Raw genomic sequence first — 18,486 nt, forward strand, 5'->3', positions numbered from 1 at the left:
ACAACTCTAACTTTAGCTTCAGGACAACAGGACCCATAGCAGCAAAACCCACCTGGTGATTAGGGAGGCTAAGAGGAACTTCCACACGTTATTTCTTCACTTGAAGAATTTGGAGAAATAAGCCTACTTGTTCACTTGAAATATCAACTCAGCTTATTCCAGGCAGACCCTGTCGCTGAGATTGAAGAGATCTAACTTTAGTGACGTACACGCCATCGTGACATTACTCATTCGAATAACGTTTTTTTTTTTTTTTTTGCTGAGAAAAAAAGATAGTGCTTTAACAAGAATTTTTTTCTTTTGCTATTACCATCATCCCATCCATTGCTGCAACATAAAGATGTGGCTTTAAGAATTTCCCGTCTCAAAGAAGGCCTTGTATCCACATCGGTGAAGTAGGCACGCGCTGGGAGGCCAGCCAGAATGTGGGAATGGCCTCCTATATAAAACTGCATTTTGTATGTATGCGCAAGTACCAGTCTACCTGTATTGTAGTTTGTATTAACTAATGCTCTCCTTCAAGAACACAATCTTAGATCTTCAAGCCTTTCATTTTTTCATTTCTTTAAAAAAATGAAAAATAGACTTTAAAGCACTGCTTTAAATTTCTAGCAATAGTTCCAGTACATTTTTTACTGTACATGTTTTAATACTTAACATGTTTTAATACTTTCTCTGGCTAGGAAAGTTTATGTAAACCAAACTCCAACATTCTTCATTGTCTTGGGTAATATCAAGCCGGGGCTAGCGCCATCCTTTAATACAGCAGGAAAACAGGAAACTTTAACCGAAAAATAACAGGCAGGTGTCACGGGAGTGAGAGGATTGGAATTAAATTACCAGGCGCGTGAGAAAGTCAATTGTCAAAACTGCCACCTACGGTTTCTTTCGCCCTCAACACCCCCGACTCTTCCAAAACCAGACGGAGGTGGGAGGGCGCGAGCTCGGGTCTTCCAGCCGCGCACCTGCCGCCCCTCCCTTGCCGCCCGCCCGCCCGCCCGCCCGCGCTGCACCTGGCCGCCCACCTGGCCGCCCCAGCCGGCGGGGGTGGGGCCAGCCGGGCGCCCCGAGGGGTGGGCCGGCACGCTTTTCTTTTTTTTTGTTCTTTTTTCTCAGCCTCCTGAGACATGGAGGACTATGCGAGGAGTACTCTTTGACATACTATATTGGGAACCTCGCATACAATTCTTTTTAATCGGAAACCGAAGCAGGCCCGAGGCTGCGCCCCCTCCCCGCCCCGCCCCGCCCCGCCCGCGATGCACTGGCGGACACGCGCGCGCCGCCCTCGCCCCGCGCCCACTTGGTCCCTCCCGGCCGCCGTGGGAATGGCCGCCCTCGGGAGCCCGCTGAGGGGGGGCGGGAGAGGCCGAGCCCCGGCCGGGCGGCCACCGCCCCCGCCCCCGTCCCGCCCGCGGCCCACGCCGGGATCTGCGTCACTCAGCCGCGCGTGGGCGGGAGCCAGAGCGGCGAATGTAGCAAGAGCGGAATCTCCCAATGTGACAGCGCGGGGGGGGGGCGGGGGCGGCGGAGGCGGAGGGGGAGGGGAGGGCGCAGCGCGCGGAGGGCGGGAGAGGGAGGCGGGGGCGGGCCGAGGGGGAGGGGGAGGGGAGGCGCCGCTGCCCGCGCGCCCGCTCGCTCCAACCCGGAGTCGCCGTCGCCGCCACCGCCGCCGCCGTCGCGGCCGAGCCAGCCAGCCAGCGCCGTCGGGGCGGCCGGGCGGGAAGCCGCGGCGGCCGGGCCGGGGGAGCCGGGAGCTTGCGCCCACCGCTGTCCCTCCCCCTCGATGGGAGCGGGGGCGTCCCGGCCGCGGCTGCCGCCTGAGGAGGGAGCACCGGGGGCCGGCTCCGGGGAGTCGGGGCCGAGCCGTCCTCGGGGGAGCGCGCGCTTACATCGCTGCCGCCGCAGGCCGCGTACGTACCGGGGACGTCCGCCGCGGGGCCGCGGCTGCGGGGCGCGTTCGCGGCGTCGTCCTGGGGGGCTCGGGCGCGAGCGAGCGGGCGGGCGCGGGGCTCGGGGCGCTAGGCGCGCGTCCCTCGGAAGGAGCCCGGCGCCCGGGGTCGGGCGGGGTAGTGCGGGGCGGGTGGGCGCGAGCCGGCCACGGGGCTCACTGCCGCCGCCGCCTGCGGGAACCCAGGGCTTTGTGTGTGTTTACTTTATCCAAGTGCTGCACTTACAGTCTTCCCTTTCTTCCTGGGTATCCTCTTTTTCCCCAGTATAGTTTTCTTTTTAAAAGCGGAAGGAGAGAGTTATGCTTGGAAGTGGCTTTCAGAAACTTGGCTCCGAGGTGCAGGCAAGCCAGACACGCACGGTGCCTAAGGCCGAGAGAGGAATTTACAAAACATGTGGGACGCGTAGCATTGCGTGCAGATGTGTGCGTCCTGGTGGAGAGAAACCTTAGAGTACTGTCAGATATTTGTGATCCGCGAGATAGGAAGGGACCCTGAGCAAGATGTTGCAGGATCTTGGGAGGAAAGGATGGTTGGGTTGGAGTAAGCATTCTGCAGACCGAGTTTTGCAGCAAGTGATCAGGAGGAACCATAGATTTGCATATGCTTACCCCTCGCTCCCGGGGGTTCAAGAAGGTGGAAGATTTTAGGGGTCCCCATTAATTTACAGTTTCATGGGAGTGAACCGGTGTGGAATAACTTGTCAGTCACAGATGGTTTGCCAGTGATGTGTCTGCCAACTCTAAGGAGTGCAAAGATCAAAAAGCTCAGAGGGAAATTCTCAAATATTTAAAAATATTTTGGCAGTTTATTAGATTGCATAGTAACAGAGCAACCAAATTTAAAATAGATTAGTCACGAAATGCTTAGCTGTTTGGTTAGAAAAGTGCTTTTGCAGTGAATTACCTTCCTGGGTTTTCACTTCTTGAAATCTTTTTCTTGTATATTATAGCCAGTTATGATATTTTATAATTTATGTGTGCTTCAAGAAGAAATGCTGGAAAGGGAATGCATAGGATATGCTTTCTCTGTTCAGCGTGGCGGCTGCCCTGAATACCACAAAGAGCTAATTCTGTTCCAATCTAAGTGATTGTAAAAAAAAAAGTGTTTCTTAGATTTAAGGGTATTTCTTTTCTCCTTAATTGTATCAAGACATTGAATAGTATTTTTTCATTAAGGTTAAAATATTTGTCCTGACAGATAGTAAGATCCAAATAAGGGTTCTGTTGAGAATTTGTAGACGACTGACAACATCATTCTTTATTCCTGTTCTGGGTATTAGATATTGGAACATAGGGTCTTTAAAAAAAAAATTTCAAAGGACCTTTTAATTTTTGTCATTTTTCAGTAAAGCTAATATTCCATGCTGTTATTGGAATTACTTTGTTTTTCCTGCCTCTGGTGATTTCTGTAATACATGAATGTATCAGTAATAAAAAACAATGAGACAAAAAAAAAAAAACAATGAGGTGCTGTAGGTTTTTTCATTCTGTTAACTATGTAATTCAGATGACAGAAGTCTTTAGGAATATGTCAAACGATTCTTACACTACTTTCTTATTTTACTTCAAGATTATCAGTACAATTGTATAATCTTAGCTAAAATAAAAATGTTCTGTTATCAGTAACATGTACTACCCTAGAGAAAAGTTAGATTTTGTGCCCTCCAGAGTCAGATAAAGCATTAGCTATTATTCTTTAATCACATTTCAAGAACATATGGGTTTATTATTAAAGTTGTGGGGTTTTACATTGTTGATGCTTTGAAAAGAGAAATCATAAAGTAGGGGAGACCTTTGAAAAATTTGATACATGAACTTTAAATTTTAAAGGTGATTAAATGGAAACAGAACTATGTCAGGCTTTTTGTGTTGGTTGATTAGAATCTGTCCTAAGAGGTAGGCCTCATCTAATCCATTATAATAAGCCTGTGGTTATTTTGTTGTTGCTATTTTATATACATTTTTGGAAATAAAAGATCTGTAAAATTCAATGAAGCTATGTTCTGGATACTGCAGAACCATCATATATTACTTGCATGGAAGTTTTAAGCTAATGTGTAGTCACCTTGTCTATACATGTTTCATTGTGGAATTTATTAAATACATTAAAGAATAAATACCCATTGAGCATTATGTAGGATTGCTAGCTCCTTTGCTTTGGGTTTTTTACTTTACCTGCTTTCATTACTTTGAGCAGAAGGAAGAATAGTACATTTATTCTATTAAATATAAATTTCCTTTCCAATCTGTTCAATGACATACAATAGTAGAAGGTTCCTTACACTTAATCGAACAAGTGGGAAACTAAATTGATTCTGAGAAAAGTATTAATCCTCATCTTGGAGAATTCTCACAGCTAAAACTTACCAATAAGCTTTCAAATAATTTGTCATTTCTCAATATGTCATACTGTATTTAGGTGCTGCATGTTAATTTGTATTGTATATTAATGACCTTTACAGAGAAATTTCTAAAAGGTGATAAAATTTACTTATACTGCCTACATAATCTACTCAGAGTGCTCTTACTGCCCGTTGGATGACTTGACTTTTGATTGATTGATAATTTTCCAGCCATTTCATGAAAAGCTAGTACTTGACTGTTATAAGTTAGGGCATAGTTATTGATTAACAGCAAAATAAAGTTTTTTTCTAATTTTGAGAAGTGCATTTAAATTTACCTATGGAATATTGTTAATTTTAAGGTGCTCTGTAAATTTTTCCAGCTTCTCTCAGAGTTTAGAAAAGAATTGAAAACATTTCAAGTTTCCCAAATTACCGTTTCATTAGAAACTACATATTTAAGTTATCTCTTTAACAGTAATAAGGCCCAATAGTGTGTTGGCTTAACTTATATCTTTACATGCTTAATGATAAATGCAGCTCGACAAACCTTTTGGAACTTGAGGTTAAATAGGGACTTAAGTTTCAGGACAACCCTGAAAATTTAAGTATGAAATGTAAATAACTTACCCTTAATCATTTAACTTGAGTTCTCAATTCTAGGTCTAGGGTGGGCTAAGAATTAGTTCTTAGAGGCGCATACTTTCCTAAGCCAAATTCTGACGTTTATAGACCTTTTCCATTTCCACCTGTAGTGGGCTCCCTCCTCACTTCCCCCAGAGCCCTCTACCACATGGGGGAAAATATTGAATAGTGATTGAGTCCACTTGAATATAATGATTTATATGTTAGATTTTTTATTTGGGAGTAATTGATATTGCACTTAATTTTTAGAAAGAGACGAAAAAGACCTAGAATCAGTTGTGATTGAACTTGAGTTCTTAAAAATGCTGGTCTTAGGGCTGGACTCCTACAGTATGTATTACAACATGAATCATGGGTAGTTTCTCTACGTGGGAATGCATCCTTTGATCTCTTGGAAAACATTCATGATATGAGAGTGTATCATATGGTCTACCAAGAAGGACAAAGCACTAAGGTTAAGAAGATGGCAGGTTTTGTACGTAAAGTTAAAGGAAGCAAAAACGTGCCCTTACTAGATGGGCATTTCCCGGGGTCACCAATTTACCCCCGTGTTCTTTCTGCAAGACAGAACATTGGGTTTTATTTTAAACATTAGGTTTCACTAACCAGTGGCCTTTATAGAGATGTTGGTCCATAGAGGACATTTTGCTAGTAATGAAGATTAGTAAAAGACTAATGAGACCTAATCCCTGTCCTCGGGGTGTGTGTAACCTAACAGGAACTTGTTCCGCAGAGCCAGGTTAAGTCATCATCTTTGCTCTGTGGCTCCTTTTGTGTATGGTGCTGTCGCCTTTATCACAGCTTACACGTGTGCTTTCTCCTTCCTGATTCTTCGTGAGGGACCGTGTTTCCTGTATATCCCTAGAACTGGCCTGCTAGGTTTGAGAGAATGGGAAGGGAGGTGAGGGGAGAGGAGAGCTGAGAGGAGAGGGAAGGTTTTGGGGGGGGGGGGTTCGGAGGAGAGAGCAGCTGTGCGGGAGGTGTGGAAAGGCCATGTGGGGAAGGTCGGGGAGGCTGGCAAGGGAAGGGGAGGCTGGCAAGGGAAAGGCAGGCTGAGGAGGACACGGGCCAGCCTGCTGGAGAGGTGGGGCTGGGTGGGGGACGCCCGTGTGAGTGGTTTGGGTTTCTTTGTCTCAGGGGTGGGGAGATTTGCAAGATGAGAGAGAGAAGGGTCCTGCCTGTCCTTTAGGAAGATAAAGTTAGCATTGCGGTCCGGGATGCATTGAAGGTGAGGAAAGTATTTTCAAAGTTTAGTCAAGAAGCTGTGAAAACCAAAATTAGGAGCTTTTGAGACAGAAAGCAGGTGATGGTGGCCTAAGGATATCTAAATTTGAGGGAAGAGGAAGAAAAGCAGTGAACTCCACTCTTATTAAACCAGAGAGCTACAAAAGTAGTGGTAGAGACCTGAGGTGGTTGAGGAGTCGCTTTGGGAATCTGGCAGAGGAGAAGTTGTGCTTGCTTTTGGATGGACAGCAGTTGAGGTTTTGGCAGTCCCCAAATGGAATGCCAGACTGGACTCAGAGTGAGTTGGGCTGATGGTTCTCAAATTTTTCGGGAATAAGGGTCACTTCTTCAACTTACTGGTGTAGATTTGGAGGTTACTGCCTACAGTCATAATTGATGCTGGGAGGAGCAAGGATCAAAGGACAATATGGACAGAGTAAAAAAGCGATCTAGTGTCAGACGTTGGAAGCTGGATTCAGTGGTTCATTCCTGTAGTCTCAGCACTTGAGAGGCTGAGGCAGGACGGTCACTTAGACCCAGGAGTATCAGTTGAACTTGGGAGTTGAAGACCAGCCTGAGCAAAATAGTGAGATCCACACCTCCAAAAACACCCGCAAATAGGAAAACCTTGGGAGATTTGTGCACTTTGGCTATAATAAGGAAGGTAGGCAAAATAAAATATCATATTACCCAAGTCAAATGAAGACCATTTCAAGGAATGGGGATATGTAGCTGAAACAGTGAAAGCCCAGTGCCTCTCAGTAGTTGAGGTTTTTGATGAGTGTTAGGGGGCCAGAGAGGCTGGGTGGAAGCAGGTATGAAGAAATGATACTTCTTTTCCCTAGTGCCTGCAAAGGCCTGTGTCCTACCCGAAGTGGTAACTCAGTAGTTCCGTAAGATTTTTCTTGGACGTTAGGGCAGCAGGTGGGGGGGGAGGGGATGCTGGATAAAGGCAGATTTGAAGGAATGATTCTTTTCCCTAGTGACCATAAAAGAGTTCTGCCCTACCCTCCCTAAGTCATCACTTCTCAGCTTGGAAAATGTCAGGAAATTTTTGTTTCCCATAGTAGTGCAGGACTTGACCGGTACAAGTTTCTGGGTCAGTCAGTTTCTTATTTTACTTAGTGTAGTTTGAATTTCCCAGATGACTGATGCTACCCTTTAAGGGGCTAAAGCAAGATACACCTTTTAAGGTTTTGGAATAAGTCATTACCATAACAAACAACAGGTGCTCTTCAACTAATCTGTTGTTGCTTAATTCTCTTCCTGATATACTGGGATTCCTTTTATTGGACAGACCAGGTTGGTGGTAAGTGGAGATTTGCAGATTTTATTTACAGGGACAGTAGGGCCTCAGGTTATCTTTTGAGCGAGCAAGAATGAGTAGCTGGTTTCTCTTAATAGTGGAATTCATGAAAAGATCAGACTCCCGTGGTGTTCTGAGACTTAGAGAAGCCAGGTACCATTGTTTTCAGCTGAGTAGATTTACAACACTGTAAACTGCTTATGAGAGCCTTGCCATTAGGGCCCTTTGTATAGTTCAGGTCAGAGATGCGGGTTGACATTCATGTTAGGGCGTGAATGGTTACAGATTTTTTGAAAACATAAAGTCTTGTTTTACGAAAGTTTTTTTTTTTTTTTAAATAGAATCAAGTTAATGTATGAAGTGGTGGGTGTTTAAATTATCATAGCAGGCTCTGGAAAGAAACTGAAACATTCTTCTACTGCAGAAACTTGGGGAGAAAACTCCTTTCCCAGCAATGAGCCTTTAGAACTCTCCCGGGACTCTGGCTTGTGTTTGTCTTTCATCAATTATCTTGACTTCAGAAATGTACACTTAGTCCTGTCTGTCCTTATGGAGAGGGAGTCATAATTACTTCTTTTTTCATTTTTTGAGACATTTGGGAGATACTATTTTTTTATTTTGAAATATTTATTAGCACATGTTTGCAATACCTAATGTTTACATTCCTTGCATGGAGCTGGTCCATGTACACAACTCACCTTCATTCCTTTTTCTATCCCCTTCTCTTCTCCTCCTTCTTTCCTTCATCTCTTGGTCCCCATCCCATTTAAGAAAGCACTCTTTCCTTAACTCCTATTTTCTTTTATTTTGCTATTTATAATTTGGGTTTCTCATGTAAGAGAAACCATGCAATATTTAAGCTTATGTGTCTGATTTACTTAACATTATGGTCTCAAGATGCATCCATTTTTCTACAAATGACTCATTTGTCTTTCTTTATGGCAGAGTAATACTCCATGGTATGTACGTATCACATCTTAATCATTCATCTGTTGCTGAATATGTAGGCCACTTCCAAAATTGTGAATTGTATTGTTTTAAACCAGTACACAAGGGCTTTTTCCTCCTACAAGGAGTTAGTTTTCTTTTGCCTGTATAAAGAAGGGAAAAGATAAAACTTGAAATTTAGTATCTTTCTAAAATCATTGCCTTGTCTCAGACTAAAATCTAAATTTAGGTCTTTAAGTTTTCTTTACCTTTTATATTTACCTAGCATAGAGGCATACATATACTGTGTATGTTTTTCCTTATATAAATATTTAAAAACATCTAGATTTTGCCATGTAGTGTTTCCTTATTCAATAATGTAGGGAGTAGATACGGTAAGTTAATTGATTACTGCATCCACCTTGTAACCCTCTTATAAAGGTTGTGTGTGCATGTATTCTTGTGTACCTATATGTATTTTTCCCTGTGTTCTAGTTGAACGCACCTGGAGCTGTTGCACTAAATGTATGATGAAAAAGCAAATTTCCTTCTGCCTCAGTGCTTCCGTTTGATACAGCGTAGTTTGATACAGACTTGAACTTAGGTCTCTCAAGGGCTGTGTTTTTGTGGGCCGCTGTCCAGCTGGTTGATGGACTCTCCCTTGATTAGAACAAGCAGGTCCTCACTGGGGTGATGTGGAAGGTGAAGAGTGTTTTTATCCAGAGGAGCACAAGGTGGCATGAACCTGAAGGTGACCTGCAGAACCAGGTGGTTGTAGAACTTGTAGGATTTGTGTTGTCTGAAAGTTGTACTAAATGAAGATCTTTTTGTGCAGTTTGCCTCCTTTGACAAATTCTGAGTCTCCTGTGCAGAAACTCAGGGATCTGGGAAACTTTTAAAAGCACTGTAGGCAAATGTGGCAGAAGTTCCTGGAGCCTAGTTGCGTGTTTCTCTTTGGCTCTTGGAAAGTCATCAGCCTGCACCTGTGTTAGCCCTTGCACCTAGCCATACAGTTTAAGGGGTCACTGGTTGAGTAAAACAGCTTGAAGAACAGTTTCTGCAAGAAGGGGCTTCCTCCCCATCATTAGTCCCTGACGTTCATTCTCTATTTGGGGTCTGAGATCAGAATCTTGATAATATGAGTGATAGCATTTGAAAACAAATTCTAGGTTTGGTGACTTTCTGGCTTTCAGGGGTGTGCCTAATATTCCTCTATTTACATTATCCCCCAACTAAGTATTGCTCCATACCATTTGAGTTCTTCCTTTCTCTGATGTATGTATTCTTTTAGCCTTCTGTAATTTCTTCCATAGAGGGCAGCAGGGTCTTTTTAATCCTAGGAGGGCACTGATTACAAGTTAATTTGTTTCTCTTAAATGGAAGTACTTGGCCAATTCTTTGTATGTGGGAGGTCTCCCCAGGCAACAGAGAACAGCTTTTAAAGGCTGCTAAGAGGTCGAAAAGTACTTTGCTGATCTTGTTCTCTTTCTTTAAAAACAGGCTTGTCTGTCTTGCTTGGGCTTTAGAATTATCTTTCTTCTTGGCTGGGCCTTGGGCTTTCTGCTGCTGCTCTGAAAGGCTGGCTGGCCTCGGATTTCATCCTACATCTCCATCCTTGACGCGTATTTAGACTTCAGTCTGTTATCTTGCGTGCAGGGCAGCCCTACCTAAGCATTCCATCATGAGCCACTTTTGAGTGCCACCTGTTTGAAAAGGAATCCTAACCAGCCTTATTTTTCTGTATCCCTGATGCCTATTACAACAAAGCTCTTAGATAAGTAGCTCATAGTCACTTAGAACACTTTTCATACTGAAATCAAAGTATCAGTTGCAACTGTATCCTCTTTATCATTTACACTAAAGGTGATCACAAATCTTATCACTTACTTGTTTGAAGTTTTGCTGCTTTTTTTGGTTCCTAAACATACAGTTCCCCCCTCCCACCTTCAACCTCCAGTTTGTACTGAAATTGATCTTCTTTCTCCTGCCAGGCTAATTTTTCTTTACAAGATGGAAATAAATGCACCTATAATGTGAGGGCTAGACATAACTGTAAAGTCTTTATCATATTGTCAGACACAGTCTTCAGTGAATGGTAGCCCCCTGCTAATTTTATTTGTCTTTGCTCTACTGCTTTGTCCACACTGTGGAGGCACTGAAGTGTATAGCTGAAAGTGTGGGACAGAGAACTCTGAGAACCTGCATTTCCCACATACTTCTCCTTTAGGAAAATAGGTCAGCTTCAGTACTGACTTTTCCAGGTATAGAGTAAGGTGAAGGTTGTATAGAGGGAGAATGCCTAACAGTCAGTAGCTGTGCACATGCTCCCTGTTTTTCCTGCACTGTATTCCCAAATCTTGTACTATCTAACCTATTTGGTTTAAGAAGTTTGAAACAAGTGTAATGAGTCTTTCTCCTCTTTTTGTAGGTTAACTCTATCCACAGTAATGGCTGCGGCCTTACCCAGGACCCTGGGAGAGTTGCAGCTGTACAGAATATTGCAAAAAGCCAATCTGCTTTCTTATTTCGATGCCTTTATCCAGCAAGGTGGGGATGACGTCCAGCAACTCTGTGAGGCTGGAGAAGAGGAATTTTTGGAAATCATGGCACTGGTGGGCATGGCTAGCAAGCCCCTTCATGTTAGAAGGCTACAGAAGGCGCTGAGAGACTGGGTTACCAACCCTGGGCTTTTCAATCAGCCACTGACTTCCCTTCCTGTCAGTAGCATACCTATCTATAAATTGCCGGAGGGATCACCTACCTGGCTGGGAATATCCTGCAGCAGTTATGAGAGGAGTAGCAATGCCCGGGAACCTCACTTAAAAATCCCCAAATGTGCTGCTACCACCTGTGTGCAGAGCTTGGGGCAGGGGAAGTCAGACCTGGTGGGGAGCTTAGCGCTGCAGGGTGTTGGGGAGTCCCGACTGTGGCAAGGCCACCATGCCACAGAGAGCGAGCACAGTCTCTCCCCAGCAGATCTTGGTTCCCCTGCGTCCCCAAAAGAGAGCAGCGAGGCCCTGGACGCTGCTGCTGCGCTCTCTGTGGCCGAGTGTGTGGAGCGCATGGCCCCCACCCTGCCGAAAAGTGACTTGAATGAAGTGAAAGAGCTGCTAAAAACCAACAAGAAGTTGGCCAAAATGATCGGTCACATCTTTGAGATGAGCGATGATGACCCACACAAAGAGGAGGAAATTCGGAAATACAGTGCAATATATGGCAGATTCGACTCGAAGAGAAAGGATGGGAAGCATCTCACACTTCATGAGGTAAGCCCGTGGTTTTGTGTGGGGGGGGGGGCGTGTTGCTGTTCCTTTGAGGTACTGATTCACAGGAATGGAGGTGGACTTCTCGAGAGCAGGATTAAAACCATACAGGTAATAGCAAAACCTGGGAAAGGAGGTTGTACTTATCATGTTGGAGTATTTTGTGTTAAACATATTTGACCTTTGAAGCTACAGTGCAAGGTGACTGAAAAAAATGTCAATTTAAGCAATTAAATCATAAAGTTTTTGTATTTCTAAGACACTTTATTTTTAAGAAATAAAATAGGTCTTTTCAATGTAGACATTGTTTATTTTAGAGACATTTTTATAGACTTTTTTAAACTTTCTAAAAAATTTATAAAAGTAACCAAAATGTAAAACAATCTCCAGCTAGAAAAGAAAAAGAAATATAGTTGATGAATATTAGAATTATTATAGCTTATAACATTGTTTTGGTTTGCTGTTGGCCTCAAAAGTTCTCATTGTTTCATCTTTATAGCACTGTGGTAATATTCAGCTTAAGTGCGTGTGTGTGTATATCTGTGTGTGTGTGTGTGTGTGTGTGTGTGTGTGTGTGTATACAGTATATGTGAAATGTTAAATGTATGTGTTAAATGTTAAAAACTGGTGTGCCTGTATATGTGAACTTGCACTTCCTTTCTCCTCAGCTCAAGCATAAGCTTACATCTTTTCTGTTATCTTTTCCTCCAAATAGAAGGATTTTTCTTCTTTTAAATTTTTATCCTTGAGCATACTTCTGTCACAGTTACTTGAGAACTTCATTGGAATTGCTTACCTGTATCCAGGTCTTGTCACTTGCAGAATACTTTGAGCTTCTTCAAGGCAGAGGCCACATCTTACTCATCTTTTATCTTTAGAGCCCAACAGACCTGGAAAGTGCTTAGAAAATATATTTACTTTGAGAAATGTAACAGACTTATATAGCTTTTTCATCTCTGCATACCCCTTAGGCAGGTGTGCCCTATGCACAATCTGCTGGCTGCTTGACATATTTAAAAAATAATACTAAAAGGAAGTTTTGTTTCTTGTATACATTAACGATATTATATATCTTATATACAGCCCAGAACAATGCCTTTCACTCAGTTCTGCACTCATACTTTCAAAAAAAGAAAGTCTGAAAAAAATTCAGATTGAATATAATACTTCACATTTAATAGCAGCTCTCTCTCCCTAGATTTGTACTTGAATGTGAAAGAATATATACTTATTGAAAAGACACAAAGTATTGAGTCAGTAAACATCCCAGTACTTTTTACATGTACAAGTATGAATCATATTTTGCACACTCAACTCTGAATTCTTTTTTTTTTAATGAAATAGTATGCTTACAGTACAATATACTATTAGATACCTTTTCAAGTCAGTGTGCATACAGCCTAGTTTGTATAAGGGTTACATTTCCATATGTATGTGTGATATTATTTATCTACTTTGTTTAGGCTGTTGACATTTTTATGTTTTTTTTGCTTAAAGGTTTGTGAACATTATTATGCATATACACCTTTACAGACTTGTACTTTCTGTAGATGGATTCCAACATGTTAAATTATGGCATTGAGAAATACGGAGATTTAAATTTTTAATTTGCAGCTAAGATGCCTTCCAAAAGAACTGTAACGGTTTATACTTTTAGTACTATTATGTAAATTCCATTTCTCCACATATTTGCTAATATAATGCGTTTTACATTCTTTTTCATCTTTGCCAGTCTAGTAGATGAAAAATTCCCATTGCTTAAATTTATTTTCCTTACTGAAGATGAATATCTTTTCATGTTTAACAGATATTATTAAATATTAAATATTAAATATTAAATATTAAAATTTATATTCATATCACTTGTTTTTGGTGTTGGAATTGTGTTTTAAAAATTGGAAGAATTTTACATTTTTAGGGTATTAACTATTCGTCTTATGTTGTGACATTTTTATAGATTAATGTGTGTCCTTTAACCTTTTATGTGGAAGTTTTATATAATATTTATTGATCTTATCCTGTATGGTATCATTAATATTTTATTCCTTTACCAAATTAGAGTTACTTTAATTACTATAGCTTTTGTGATGCGGTTTGCTGATGTGGTTTTATGATTGTGGAAAAGCAGGTATTCTATCAATCTCATTTTAGAATTTTTCTGGGTTTTAGTTTTGTTTTCTTAAGATAATCTTTCAAATAAAACTTCGGATGGATCTGTCTATTTTATCAAAAATTTATTTCAATTAGAAATGTCTTGAATGTATAGATTAATTTGGTAAAAATTAACATATATACAATGAGACCTATACAGGAATGCAGTATATGTATTTCCACATTTTTCAGTAATTTTATAATTCTTTTATTCACACATATTTTTTATATTTCTTGTTAGATAAAATACTATGTACTTTGTTTCTCATACTTATTTTAAAATTTCTTTGGTTTAAATGGAATTTATAAATATGTATAAAAGGGTTATATAGAATTACAAGTAAGATATTTTTCCTCAAGATTTTTAAATGGCTGTCACTGGCTGATTTTTGCGTATTAATCTTGTCTTTCACAGTTTTACCATCTTTTTAAATAAATTGTTTAGGTATGCAATTTTGTCATTTTGTCTTTTTAAGTAAATGATTTAGATACAAGTATTGGAGCTTAAGATAAGAGAATTGGTTAGCAGAATGATTTAAATAGCAGTAAACCTGTGACTTGATTTTGGAGGGCCCCTTTTTGCAGTTAAGTACCTTTACTGCCACAGGATGACTGATGGCCTCACAGGAATTGTGGGCACAGCTGGAAAGCACACTTAGCATCATGATGCTGATATGCCTTGGTGCTTTTGATTACCTGTGAGCCAGTAGAGGTATCCAGTTAAAACACTCTGACTGTCATTAGTGGAAAACAAAAGGCAAAACAAGTTGACAATTTTAATTTCATCCTTTAGTTTTCATAAAATTCCTAAAAATTGATTCAAAAGCCCTATATTTTTATCAAAGTGAAAATGTTTTTAAAATGTATTTCACTATAAAAAAAGAGTTCTCTATTTTTTAAAAGATTAAGAAAATTATTTTTACTTTTGGCTTCTGCTAAAGGGCTCTTTAGATAACTAAGATAAATAGGTACAGATAGTTGTTTAAGGTATGAAACTGTCCTGGGTTTCCCAAAACAAGAAAACACTCAGAGTTAATGTGAGTAGACTGAGATTTATGTGGAGACTTTGAAAAATGTGGCTTGGATTTTGAAGTTTAATATGGAGCACTTGTGACTTACAACTCAAGTTTGTGAATTCAGTCTAATAATGTAGTTTAGGAAAGAAGTTTATGAATCAAGAAATACTCTTCAAACTAGTAACCATCTAAACCTTGGAGGAAATTAAGAAATTCTGAGGGAATTAAAAAGTAAGTACTATTAATACACTAGTACATTTTAGGTGTTATGAAAAATTTACATTTTTATGTAACTATAAAATCAGAGAAAGACTTGTTAGTTTTTCTAAATACCTGAGATTTTAAAATGTTGCTAGTTTGTTTTCAATTTCCAAATTAGGAAGTACATCACTTACTCTTATTTCACTGGCAGCTTAATCTACCTGTTCAGAGAATATTCTTAGAAGTCCTGTGAACCCTTTTTTTCTCTATCATTCAAGACAAAGATTTATATAATAGGTCACTAGTAGATGCAAATCAGGAACTTACTTATACCTCATTTTTTTCAGCTCTTACAAATACATATGCTTTTTTTCTTTTAAACATTTTTGTTTTTAAATGTATTGTAAAGAATTACAGAGTGAGTCATTGTTAAATACTTCTTTAAGCAAAAGAATAACTGATAGTCTTGGTATAGTCTGGCGAGGCACAGTCTAGTTTATAGGAGTGAGATCATAAAAATAGTGTCAGGAATAATGAGACTTAGAACCACACAGGTTCCTGGCGTGGGGAAGGTGCTAAGGGACAGACCCAGCTGCGGTACTAGAAAGAATTTCCAGTAGCCTATAAAATATTCCGTTTATCCTAAGGCACATTAGCGGACGGTAGGTGACCAACTAGGCTAGCTGTGTGCCTCAGAACTGAAATCAGTAGTTGAAGGAAGATAAAGTTGGCAATAGATGGCAGGGTAATAGAGAATGTGGAATCTTGTGGAAATTACATGCAAATAGGCAGTTTGGTGTTAGAGACATTTGTCAGCAGATAGAAGCTTTCCACCGAGGCGCTCTAAAACTTGAACATGGGAAAGAAAAGAGAATGTGTAGGTTATGAGTAAACTGTAGGCTGAGATAGGAACCGGACTGCTGACGGATAGCAAGCAGGAACTGGGCCTGCAGAATAAACAGTAACACTCAGGTGTTTAAGGGGAGTTCAACAGTTTTGGTTTTGAGAAAAGAAGAATGTTGAATCTGGTAGCCGCAAAGACCAGAGCACTTTGTTAGTCGTGATGCCTTATTCCAAGCTGACAACTTACAATGCATAATCTTTAGCACCTAATATTTAACACATTGGCCATTCCCTTTGGATAATTTTAAATATAAATTACAGAATTCTTAAGTAATTTGTTCCTTCTTGAATCAGATGATAAGTTTACATTTTTTCTAAACATGTCTGTTTTTTTCCAATTTTTCAAACTTACTGGCATGACATTATTCATAGTTTTAAAGATATGATATTGTCTGTATGTTCCCTTTTTTTCCCTAGAGTTTTTTCAGTGTTACTGTTTTTCAGAAATCTGCAGACTAAGCTTTGTGGGGCAGCCTGGCCCACCTCCTGTTTCACAAATGCGCTTCCCGTGGAACACAGGCCAGGCTTGCTTATTTATGAATTGTGTGTGGTTGCCTTTGAGTTACAGTGGCAGAGTCGAGTAGATGTGACACAGACTAGCCTGTGAAACCTAAAATATTTGCTCTCTGGCCTTTTGCAGAAAAAGCTTGCCAACTCTTGATCTTTTTACAGAAGTAACTTTGAGCTCAGTTGATTTTCTTGGTTGTGGTGTTGGTGTCTGTGTTCCGTCTTCCTGCAGTTTGCTCACCCCCATGGATAGGATCATCATTCACTGCATCATTGGGAGGGGACGGAGAGTTAGGGGCTTGTGACTCAGGAATGCCGTCTTGTCCCCACTTCATCTCCTCTGTCTCTCTCCCTCTGTATTCCTGGGTGCCATGAGGCCAGCAGTTGACCTCTGCCATACGCTCCACCATGATATTGTGTCCCCTCAGTCTCAAAGCAATAGAGTCAGCCAGTCACAGGTGAAACCTCTGGAACTGAGCCATACTGATCTCTTCCTCTTCCAAGTTGTATATCTCAAGTCTTTGGTCACAGCAATGAAAAGGTATACTCAGACTTTCCTTATCCATTAGAGAACATTTTTATTTTGTCCTCATTCTTTTTTTTTTTTTTTTAATCAGTACCAGAGATCCAACTCACGATGGCACGCTTGCAAGGCAGGCGCTTATGCCTGCTGAGCTAAATCCCTAGCCCTTTGTCCTCATTCTTAATTACTGCTATTTCAAATAAATTCTGTGTTTTCTTTTAGTAGTTGAAGATAACATTTTATTGCCTTTCAGCTTTCTTTATGTTTTGAAATTAGTGATTATTGGGTTAATCTATTGTCTGCTTTTAAAATCTTACATGTTTGTCCCCATTTCTTTTTTTCTTCCTGTTTCTGTGTCTGTCATTTTTACAGAGTTGTTTTCGGTCATTTTCAGCTCTTTTTATTTCTTTAAATGAAGTTTTTGAGGGTTCAATTCTGTCTTTTGCTGCTTTGTTTCATGATTTCTGTCAATAAACTCAAGATTCGTGGAATTTAAATGTTTAGAGGCCCAGGAAAAAAATGTATTTCCTTAGAGGTTATTTGTTTTTATTTCTACCAGGCAGCTGGGGACACTACAGCTCTGGTCCTTGTGAAAATAATTTCTCAACTTACTTAGTGTGACTAGGGCTAAAGATAAACATGAAGATGGATTTAGAGCTATGCAGTCTCAGCAGCGTTACCTTCTGTTCTTGCTCAGCAGCAAGGTTCGAGACAGGTAGTTTTCCTTGTGTCCCTCTGGGACTAGAGGTGATCTTCTGACTCACCCTTCTGTTGGGTGCGGTACTTTGAGGGCTAGCTTCGTGGAGGAGGGGCATCTGAGACACCTCGCTTTTGTGGGAGGGCCGTGGGCTTTGTCTCTTTGTTCCTTGGCACTCGCCAGCCCCATTACTCTGTGACGATTCTCCGGGTTGTGCAGTATAGCACTTCTCTGCTCTTCCTCTTTCCTTGCTTTCATCTGGACAGCCCTGCGTGGCACCTGACTCCCAAGGGCTGGAAATGGCAATCCCAGTGACCCACAGGGCTGCTCTGCTATACAGCATTCACGCCGTGTGTGTAGCAGCAATGTTTAGTAAAAGGTTAAAATCGTTTGTTTTTATTTTTAAGGTTATAGTTTTAGCTACCTGTAAAGAAAGCATTTTTCATAGAATCAGTTATTCTTCCTGAAGATAAAGGAAGCTGTTGTGAGTTCAGTTTGTAAAGCTAGACTGATGGAAAGCTAACTTTCAGAAATGTTTTACTTCATGATATGAACAAAATTTTAGTATTTTGGACCATGGAAAGAGAAAGTAGGAGAAATAAGTAAACCAATGTGGGAGACTATATTGTTACTATTAACAAAACTAGAACGTGGGCATTTTCAAAAAAGCTATTATGGTACTATAGCTAGTGAATACTTTTTGGAGTGTTTTTGTCATTTTTAAGACTATATCATAATAGTTACTGATTTGTTAATATTTTGTAACTAGGAATCATAAAAATCTTGGTAACACATAGTTTTGAAGGAGAGTTAATCAGCTTCTCTCTGCAGTT

At 40.7% G+C, this 18,486-nt stretch overlaps 1 protein-coding gene and 1 long non-coding RNA gene across 4 annotated transcripts in view; one reads left to right on the forward strand and one right to left on the reverse strand.

The window, feature by feature from the left end:
- Positions 1 to 2,136, reverse strand: part of LOC134478335 (uncharacterized) — an 84,494-nt gene extending 82,358 nt beyond the window's left edge. The window contains exon 1 of the long non-coding RNA XR_010050929.1: positions 1,919 to 2,136. This is a non-coding gene — a long non-coding RNA (uncharacterized LOC134478335). The remainder of the gene's footprint in view (positions 1 to 1,918) is intronic.
- Nab1 (NGFI-A binding protein 1) overlaps positions 1,384 to 18,486 on the forward strand; it is a 39,931-nt gene continuing 22,828 nt past the window's right edge. Inside the window, exons 1-2 of one of the 3 annotated variants that reach the window (XM_063259451.1) lie at positions 1,384 to 1,496; positions 10,821 to 11,658. In XM_063259451.1, coding sequence (XP_063115521.1) covers positions 1,495 to 1,496; positions 10,821 to 11,658 — 840 coding nt within the window. In that variant the 5' untranslated portion in view covers positions 1,384 to 1,494. Of the gene's footprint in view, positions 1,497 to 1,620; positions 1,911 to 10,820; positions 11,659 to 18,486 lie in introns of those variants that run through there. The other 2 variants (XM_063259450.1, XM_063259452.1) reach the window with 2 other exon arrangements.

This window comes from Cavia porcellus, unplaced genomic scaffold (assembly GCF_034190915.1).
Source record: "Cavia porcellus strain 051 isolate PalLab524CR breed Dunkin Hartley unplaced genomic scaffold, mCavPor4.1 scaffold_12, whole genome shotgun sequence".
Lineage (NCBI taxonomy): Eukaryota > Metazoa > Chordata > Mammalia > Rodentia > Caviidae > Cavia > Cavia porcellus.